General features: G+C 32.4%; 1 protein-coding gene across 2 annotated transcripts in view; it reads left to right on the top strand.

Moving 5' to 3' along the window:
• LOC18604609 overlaps positions 2652 to 10122 on the top strand; it is a 10894-nt gene continuing 3423 nt past the window's right edge. For both annotated transcript variants that reach the window (XR_001927216.1, XM_018118093.1), the window contains exons 1-10: positions 2652 to 3765; positions 3862 to 4021; positions 4864 to 4976; positions 5075 to 5173; positions 5779 to 5848; positions 6391 to 6446; positions 8845 to 8895; positions 9071 to 9175; positions 9401 to 9445; positions 9914 to 10022. Coding sequence is in view for 1 of the 2 variants with exons in the window: in XM_018118093.1 (XP_017973582.1) it covers positions 2794 to 3765; positions 3862 to 4021; positions 4864 to 4976; positions 5075 to 5173; positions 5779 to 5848; positions 6391 to 6446; positions 8845 to 8895; positions 9071 to 9175; positions 9401 to 9445; positions 9914 to 10022 (1780 nt within the window). In the remaining variant the exon portion in view is untranslated. The remainder of the gene's footprint in view (positions 3766 to 3861; positions 4022 to 4863; positions 4977 to 5074; positions 5174 to 5778; positions 5849 to 6390; positions 6447 to 8844; positions 8896 to 9070; positions 9176 to 9400; positions 9446 to 9913; positions 10023 to 10122) is intronic.

The raw sequence follows: 10122 nt of genomic DNA, 5'->3' as shown, positions 1-10122 counted from the left end.
TCTCTCTCTCCTGCTGGTTTTGGCTGACCCTCCAAATGAAGAATTCTGAAATTTTCAAGCCTTTTAATAGGCTTAATAAAATATTATTATTTTATTTACTTTTTGAATATTTTATTATTTTTATTTTTTCTAGCCATCTTTTTTACTTTCTTTTTCTACCACTCAATCCTCTTCACTTATCCATGTCTTCCATGAAATTTCTAGACTTGTCCAAAGTTTTGGTGGAGTAAATTTTTAAAACTTACACTTTTGCCCCTATAAAGTGAAAAATTACATTTTTGCCCCAAAAACTGAAAAATTGCCCATAGACATATTTTTCATCCCTTATACTCATACCATTCTCCAATTTGTCAAATGTGATCTAAATTCTCTCAAAATCTCAAAATTTATTCGTGGGTGGAAAAATTACGATTTTACCCCTAGATAGTGAAAATTTCGATTTGACTCCGAATTGATCTTCGAACTCTGAATTACCATTTTGAGTCATCCTTGAACTGTGAAACTCTTAATTTCACCTTAAAATTCCTATTTGAACTAGTTCGAGGCTTAATCGACTCAATAGTACTATTAGGGGCAATATCATCTTTTAACGATTTCTCGAACTTCCTAAATATACAAACATTCTATCGAACATGTGAATGACATTATAATTATTTTACAAAGCAGGGTTTGACATACATAGTCAGTTTCATATGTTCAATTTATAATGTATTATGCTAAGTCTCATAGTATCAAAGACAAATTTACATATGTTGATCAAAATCATAGTCAAAATTCAACAAAAAAAAAATCATATCTTGAACAGATCATATTCCAAAACTAGAATAAAAATATCATATATAATATTTTTATATTTTTCATGTTCAACCTGATTTAATAAATCAAAAGACAAAATGTGATAAATACTATATGATAGCAAAATTCACATTAAGGTTGATTTTCAGGGAATAAAAACACCAAAAGGAGATTCAACAAAGAAATGATGTATTGAGCAAATAATATTCAAATACCAGAATAAAGAGATCATATATAATTATATATATTTGCATGCTCAATCTGATTTAATAAATTAAAGATTAAAATATAATACATATTACATGATAGCAAATTCACATTAAAGTTAATTTTAAAGGATGAAAACACCAAAGAGATATTAAACCACTTACTTGATTTGCCAAAACTAAAAATCAAAGACGAACCATTGAAATTCTTTTGAAACTTGAAGAAATGGAACTTCAATTTTGAGATGATAAAAAAACTAAATGATACCAAAATTTGAGAGATTAGAAAATTATAATGATTACATGATATGAAATATAACTTGAAAGAACAACTATGAGAGAAAGTATTAAAAAAGCAAGAAGATCTAAGTGTGTTTTTACAAATAAATTGAGTGACTTATTTATAGGCTAATAACCCCTTATCTAGATAGAATTTACAAAATAAATATAATGTTAATGGATTTGATTTGGATAAATTAAATCCTAATCTTAGTCCGATATAATCTACATCCAAATCTAATTATACAAAATCAAATATAAAAGTTTAAATCAAATTACACTCCTATGTTTGACTTGCTAAGCTATTTGGAATATCTTGGCTGCTTCTGGTCTAAACTCTTAGACCGTTACATAATGGACATCAACACATATATTCATAACAAATTAATTATTAAAAGTTTTTTAATATTTATTTTTAAACTTTTACAAATTTTGCATTTTACCTCATTAATGAGATAATAGTATTTGGTGGATTAACTGTGTATGGAAACTATATATTGTCAATGCATTAAATATTAATAAAAAAAAATCTACTAAAAGTAAATACCACAGTTAGCTTTATCAAAGTATTGTCAATTAATTTTGTAATTTATAGATTACTTTTTGTTTTTAAAGTTATTACTTATATATTCTTATTATTTCATAAGAATAAAAAAAGAACTTTTATTTGTGATTTATAGCTGAAAAATGGAATTTAATTATTATAATTATGATAAAAACTAATTTATTTATAATTTTATAATCACTAGTGTTTGGTGTCATGTGCACTATATGTGATACTTGCTTTTATTTAATTGTAAAAATAATAATTATTTATAATTTTATAACTATTTTTAAAGTACAAAATTTAAACGAAAAATAATTAAAATTTGTAAATTATTCAATGCTTTTAGAATTAAGATAATAGTTTTTAATGGAAATCATTAAACACAATTAGAATTTTTATTTACAAATTAAATATATGTTAATAAAAAATTTAAAATGATAATCTAAAAGCTTTAATAAAATATTTTATTAACATTGGTGTTTATATAAATAGATTATTATAAATAATTAATAAAGATAGCATCCAAAGTTATGCAGAAATTGTAAGAATAAAGAAAAGAAATTTTCTAAAATAAATTGAAATTATTAAATAGTAACAGGGTAATAATTCGAATGATTAATTTTTTATCAGATGGATTTGAGTGGAGGTTGCGGATGAAATTTGGAGATTCTAAATTCGGATCAACGTTGAGATTCAAAACCTTATTCGTTGAGAAGCAGCAGGCGTGCATGATCTAACCGAAACGCATCGTTTTAAGCATAATCCTATAAATAGATGATTTCCCGGTTGAACCGTGCTTTTTACGAATATTCATTCATTGAAGCTAAAAAAGAAAAATACAAAAACAAAATAATAGCTTCTTCCCCATCCCTTTTCCCTCTGTTGTTTCTCCTTCAACCCTAATTACAAAACCCCAAAATTTCTTGCTCTTTCTCAGAGAAATCCTCGGAAAATCTTGTCCAATTTATGGATCAGTACTATCATCATCAGCCTCATAATCAATGGGGGCAACCACCACTACCACCGCCCCCGCAGCAACCCAGCATATGCCCAGTTTGCTCAATTCCTCACCTGCCATTTTGCCCTCCCTACGCTCCTTACAATCACCAAAACCCTAATTACCCTCCTCAACCTCCCCATTATGCCCGACCCGGATTTGACCCCTACCAACCTCCCCTACCACCTACGCCACCTCCTCCTCCTCCCGCGGTCCCAACTCATACTCCCCCTTACATCGACGGGTTCTCCGATCCTAGATCCTGGCATCGAAACCCTAATTACGGCTACGATTATGGTGCGGCTGGTGGTGGTGGTGAAGTTGATCGGAGCTACAAGAGGCCGAGAGTTGACGAGTTTGGTTCGGGTCCGGGTTCAGGTTGGACTTTGTCAGAGGATGAGAGAAGATTGAAGTTGATTCGTGATCATGGTGGTGCTTCTTTGAGTGGATGTAACCAAGAAAATATATATTTCCAAAATAATATTAATAACAATAACAAGGCCACCCCAATGCCGCCAAGGCTTACAGAGATGTATAACATTGAAGATTCACTAAACAATGATAATGATTATAGTAATAATTATGATTACAATCAGCAGCAGATTCAACATAAAGATTTAGTGCCTGCGGCGGTGAATAATTGGCAAGGTTATGAAGAGAGAATTGGCGGTTATTTGTCACAACCTGGTGGCAGTAACATGGCTCAGCCGCCTCCTCCTCCTCTTCCAGCTTCTCCGCCGCCACCTCTGCCTGTAGAGCCTCCAATGCAGAATCACTCTTCTTCGGAGTTTAAGGCTTTTTCTTTATCACCCAATTCATCATTTTCTTTATTTCCTATACCTGTTAGTTCTTCAGTCACAGCGCATTCCACTTATCCAGTGGTTCCTGAGCCTTATTATCAGAGCAAGCCACGGCATGCTTCTGGTGGATTCAATGGGGAGGTAATGGCTGGCTTTTTAATTGCGGCATTGGCGTTTGAAAAGTACTTTTCAGGGGCTAAAATTATCTTTTTACTTCTGTTTCTTTTTTTTGATTAGGATCCTCAAGTTATCCATAGGACTGTGCAATACGTGGGCATTCCTCCAAAGCCATTGTGTTCTGATAAGCCTAAATTTGTTAATGCTTCTGAGTTGTTTAAGATGCCTCATAGAGCTTCTCGGCCTGATCATATTGTGATAATTCTTCGAGGGCTTCCAGGTAAATTAGATTAAGTACTTGCATTTTAGTTGATTTTTTTTACCTTGTTTCTAGTCACCTGCTGGGTTGCATGGAAAATTCGGCTAATGTTTGCTAAATAAAGAATAAGGTGAATTTATTCTCTAGGATACGAGTGGGCAAGAAACATACTCTTTGATAACTGCTAACGTTCTGATGAGCATCATTAGTTGCTATGTATCCTCCATCCTCAGAAAATGCTAGGAGTTCTGTTATAATTATAGTACATGATAATAATTTCTATGAGCATGGTATGCAGATAAAAGGAAGGCTGAAGATTATGCTCATTAGCACTTCTGAGCTTCTAGAACCAAAATTTTTCAAAAGAGGCATTGATGATGCTTTAGGAAGATACTTTCACATTTTATTCTGGGCATACTCTTGATAACTGCTAATATTCAGATGAGCATCATTGGTTGCTATTTATCATCCATTTTTTCTGAAAACGTTATGAATTTTTTCTGTCATGGTTATATTATATGATGATAACTTCTATGAGCATGGTATGCAGATAAAAGAGAAATGCTGAATATTAGCAGTTCTGAGCTTCTGGAACCAAAATTTTCAAAATAGGCATCAATGATGTCTTAGGAAGATATTTTCACTTTTTATTTTGGGCATACTCTTGATAACTGCTATCATTGATTGTTTTTTATCCTCCATTTCCTTAGAAAATGCTATGATTTTTTCTTTTGTTATGGTTATTGTACATGATGATATTTTCTTTGAGTATGAAATGCTGGTAAAGGAGAAAGGCTGAAGACATTATTAACTGTATGATCATGTTTGGCATATTTAATTTACTGCATTTCTTTTATGTTTAGGTAGTGGAAAGAGCTACTTAGCAAAGATGTTGCGAGATCTTGAGGTTCAAAATGGTGGTGATGCCCCTCGAATCCACTCGATGGATGATTATTTTATGACTGAAGTTGAAAAGGTCTGTTAGTTTACCTTGTTTTTGTTGATATTCAAAAGCAATAGAAGCCTTAACTGTTTCGAAATTTTTGATATATTTTTATGTCATATTGCTTAAAGGATGAGGAGACTGATTCAAAATCATCAAGTTCAGCTCGAAGCAAGAAAGCAATGAAGAAAACGGTGATGGAGTACTGTTATGAACCTGAAATGGAGGGGGTAATGCCACTTGTATACAATGGACATCATGGTTTGATGCTTGTTTTGAATTTGCATCTATGTACATTTTTCGTGGTTAGATTTTGAGTTGCTGCTGAAAACATCTAATCTTAGGTTATTCTGGCAGATTGGACAAGGAATCCAATCAGGAACTGTGCATAGTCTCTCATCAATTTATGCTGAGTGTTTTGGCTTGAGCTTCATCCAAGTTGACATTATTGTCTGCTGGACTGGTTTTGATATTTGTTTGGTGTATGTTGTATAAAAGAAGGCTGAGCAATACAGCTGACCTTTAAACATCAAAAACAATTTCAAGGCATAATTCTTTTAAAAAATTTTCCTCTTATTCCATGCTTAGTAAAAGAAGAAAAAATCCCTGAACATTAGAGACGTGTCTTACTAAAAGTATTTTCAAAATTCTAGTTTAGCTATTGCTAAATAGGCATGAGCTTGCTGGATAATTCTTATGCATTTAAGTATGAAGAAATGCATGCATGTCAGCAACTTAGTCGTTTCATTCCTAACTGCGTTATTTCTTTGCTTATGCATGATAATTTCTCTTATTATTTTTCCGAGAATTTGGTGTTAATGTAAATATACTACAGGCCTATAGAGAAAGCATGTTGAAAGCATTCAAGAGGACCCTTGAAGATGGGATCTTCAGTTTTGTAATTGGTATGATTCTTCATTTGAAATTTTAGGACTACTAAAGACATTGACTTATATCTTTTTGTTAATATTATGGTCATTTATGTGTTAAAGGTGGATTAGATAATGTTTGGTATTGGAAAATTTTCATCTATACTAATGTGGTTACATGTTTCCTTTTGCTCTGATGATTTTGAAGTGATGCCTACTTTTGATTTTCAAATTCTTCCATTGTTAGTGGTAGCATTGCAGATACATTTCTCTCCTTCAGATTGTTATTCATGTGCCTGCCTTAGTTAGATATAGTTTAGAAGACTGAGAATATCTTATTATTCTTTCTGAAGAAGAGAAAAAAAATGGGATACGTAGGCTTCATTATATAAAATGATTAAAGATTGTCCCAGTCATGCTGGCTTGTTACAGCATTCGACGACATAAATGATCTAGCTTCATTATCATTTAAGTGGTCATGCAGTGCCCCTGCACTGCTTACATTGTTAACTAACTACAGATGCAGCTTTTGTTCGGCAATTGACCCTTTTCTTGCTGGTATGTGTGCTTTGTCTTAGTGGATGACCGCAATCTGCGGGTAGCTGATTTTGCTCAGTTTTGGGCAATTGGAAAGGTATACTCTCAATTCTTTCTCACAACCCCTCTGCAAGTATATTCTCTGGGAATACTTTAAAGGTGTGCAGGTCTTATTTGCATTATACGGGTCTTACTGTAATTTGGGAGCATGAACATTAACATGCTAAATTACTTTTTGAGTTTCTTCCACTTCTTTAACTTTTATTAAGCAATTATTTAAAAACATTTATTTTATTTTGAATTCTCCTCTATTTTTCATTCCCAATTTATTAATCTGAATTTTGTTTGTTGTCTCCCAATGCAAAGATGATTTTTTTAAGCTGAATGTTTGAACGCAGTTTGGTCGATTACTTTAATACATGGGAAAATGTTAGCCCATCTTAGAAAGAAAAATACATATAAGTAATTTTCTTGGATGTGGACGTGGAAGCCTTTGGCTCTGCTATTCTCTCATTCCTTTTTTTTTTGTTTTTTTCTTTTGATGTTGTTTTCTTATTCTTTTAACTTGAAGTTTCTGGTCTGTGTTGGAAAATTGAAAGCAGTTGATGTTTTCAGGAAAATTATATGTCTTGGTACCAAAAAATCATCATTTTATAACTTTCATTTCTATGGTTAAGAAATAATTCTGTTAAAAAATGAAAAAAAAAAGAAAAAAATTAATAGGAAGAAATGGGCTATGTCTATTATACATTTAATTCAAGGCCATAATGTTATCCACGGAAGGTGCAACCCTTGTTCTGCTGTGTTGTTCAAAAATCTTTCTTGTTAGTTTTCATAAGCTAGCCTTTGTGCAATTAGTTGCCAGTATACTTTTGTGCTTTTTAAAATCAGCTGTGAACCTGCAAAAAGACAGTTTTGTGAAATGCTGCTGGTGACATATACTGCATTGTACCAAAAATGAATATGGGATGCATGTGATGCTATTACAATATCATCTGGAATTTCATCAAGCATACTAAATTATTACTGATATTCCTTGTATCTATGCATTGCCCTGTTGAACTTTGGGTGGGGAAAAACTTATGTTATGGTCCCACTACTTTTCTCATCTGTACTACAAGTTCGCAGGCCTGGTTTAAGTTAAGGCCTCGGTTGTTTTCTCAGTATGTGTGTGTGTATGTGTGCTTATGCCAGTTTTATGTCATCTATCATGTATAAGCTATTGCTTTGTAGTCAGCACTATGGTGTCCCTCGAAGACCTTTAAATCAGTGGTTTATTATTATTGATGGAATTTTTTGTTTATCTAATGATTGAATAATCTGATTTCAAATGCTTATTTTACATATTGCATTTTCTTTGATTTGAATTTTTCTGTATGCGAATATTTCCCTGCAATGAATTTGCTAAGAGCTAGATTTTAGGTCGTTGGGGGTTTGTTTTGCTTTGTTTTGTTCTGACTACTCCATTATTGTTGTGTTTGTCATTGAAAAGTTGGAATTGTTTTATTCTTTTTTGAAATAATTGGAACCTATGTGGTGGAAAATTTTTTGAATTAGTTGTCACATTCTTGGGAGAAATTGTATCTCTTCTGAAATGTTTTCCAGGACTTTTCATCTTTCCATAAAAAAAGTTCTCTAGGACTTCAAATACTAATCCGACCATTGGCATATATAATTTTTTAATTTGAACCTTAAGGCATAGCAAAAGACTACTAATCTGATGATTCGCAAGTTTTTAATTGGTGTGCTTATGCATTATGTTTTAATGATGAGGATCATTGAGTTACATTAATTGGTTCTTTTTTTGTGTATATTTGACTTCACTTCTTCAGGAATTTGGACCACCTAACTTAGTAACCAGTTACATTCTTCTGTCTGGTTGCGTATGAAGTGAACCCAAACTAATAATTCAATATATATATATATATTACTAATTTATACATCGGATAATTATATATATATATGTATATTAATAAGAGAGTAAATAATCTTACTAATGGATTAATATAGACAAATATACACCAAGAACATCATTAGAAAACAATGGTATAAAATCATTTGATAGATGAAAAAATGTGTGAAAACTCAAAAATAGTTGTTTCGCATAATTAATCATCCAATTCACACAAAAATACATTGATTAATTAGTTAGGATTTAAGACATCATTTGTTTGGGAAGACAGTTCTTGCATGAGCTAGCTCCTAATTTCCTACTGTATCATCCTTCATTATTCAAGACGTTACGAATCCTGTTATGGGTTGTACCTTGTCGTTACGTTGTGTCTGTTTCCAACTGTATATTCTTTGTCTTGCTTAATTGGCAAAGCTAGCTTTGATCTAATTCAATCTTAATCGCTAATTAGCTTTTATAGTTTTGAGTTAAAACTCCTTGATCTTCCCATATATTAATATTGCAGTGTCCCCTAATTTCCACTCACAAATTAAGGCCAACCTCAGAGCTGGCTTTTTCTTATTGTTCCTTGCTTTCTTTTCAGAGATCAGGTTATGAAGTTTACGTATTGGAAGCTACATATAAGGATCCAGTGGTGAGTGTGTATATAACTTATTTTCTTTGTAAGATTCTTGTCACATTTTCCTGATATGTGTGCGGTGTTTAGTTCTAATATTGAACTTGACAAGTTGCTGATGTTTTAGAATAAACTGAACAAGGGTTCTTCCTCCCTCAATTGTGCCATAAAGCTTAATTATGTTGAATTTCAGGGCTGTGCAGCTAGGAATGTTCATGGTTTTACCCTAGATGATATCCAACAGATGGCAGGACAATGGGAAGAAGCTCCATCATTATACTTGCACCTGGACATCAAGGTTTGTCGCAACTAAGCTTTCAGTTTTAACTTTACTGTTAAAACTTTGGAAATTCGAATTGAAAGCAAACATCATAATTAGAAAGAGTAAACATAAAATAAAGTTGACATCTTCTAGATGATGAAGAAAAATTGGAAGTGTCACTTATTGTAGCATAATACCTACGAAAAAAATATTGTAACTTCCTTTGCATCTTCTAAATGCTGTATTTTGCTGGTATGACAGTCATTGTTCCATGGAGATGACCTGAAGGAATGTGGTATTCAGGAGGTAATTGACTTTTTCATCATGCTGATTTTATCTTTATAAAGAATTAGGTGTATCATGCGCTTCTGACTGATAACTTAATTGTGATTGTGCCTGTGCCTTCTTACTTACAACATGATAATATTTGAGCCTGTTCATGACATAAATATACATGGATAATTATTTTTGCCCATTTGTTATCTCTTCCCTGAATCAGTTTTGTCCCTAATGTTTATTTGGAAGTAATATTTGTTTCTGCACCTAATCAGACACTTATATTTAACCTTATTTTCTGAAAAGGAAGAGTGGATTGTAGTTGGAAAGTCACCTGGAAAATCTCTTTATGGTAATATTGTGTTGAAAGTGCAATAGTTTTGCTGTTTTTCTTCACTCTATAAAGGTTGTGGCAACACAGACTCATTGATTTGTGATTTTGGAGTTGGTATTGTAACTAGTTTAACTTAAATTGAATTCTCTTATTGTCTCTGCCAGGTTGACATGGACGTGGAAGATGGAGATCGTGAAGAAGGATTATCAGGACAGCAAGAACAAAAGCCTGAGAAAACGAAATCACTTGCTGTTGGAGATCATGTACTTGGAGGTATATTTCATCTCTTCACTTTGCATTCCTGGTGTATCAGTCCCTCCATTACGAAATACATACAATAGTATATATAAAATATATATACATACATATAATA

The sequence above is a fragment of the Theobroma cacao genome, chromosome 3, assembly GCF_000208745.1.
Source record: "Theobroma cacao cultivar B97-61/B2 chromosome 3, Criollo_cocoa_genome_V2, whole genome shotgun sequence".
NCBI classification, from domain to species: Eukaryota; Viridiplantae; Streptophyta; class Magnoliopsida; order Malvales; family Malvaceae; genus Theobroma; species Theobroma cacao.
Note: the sequence above shows the minus strand (reverse complement) of the source record. Positions and strands in the feature narration are given on the sequence as shown.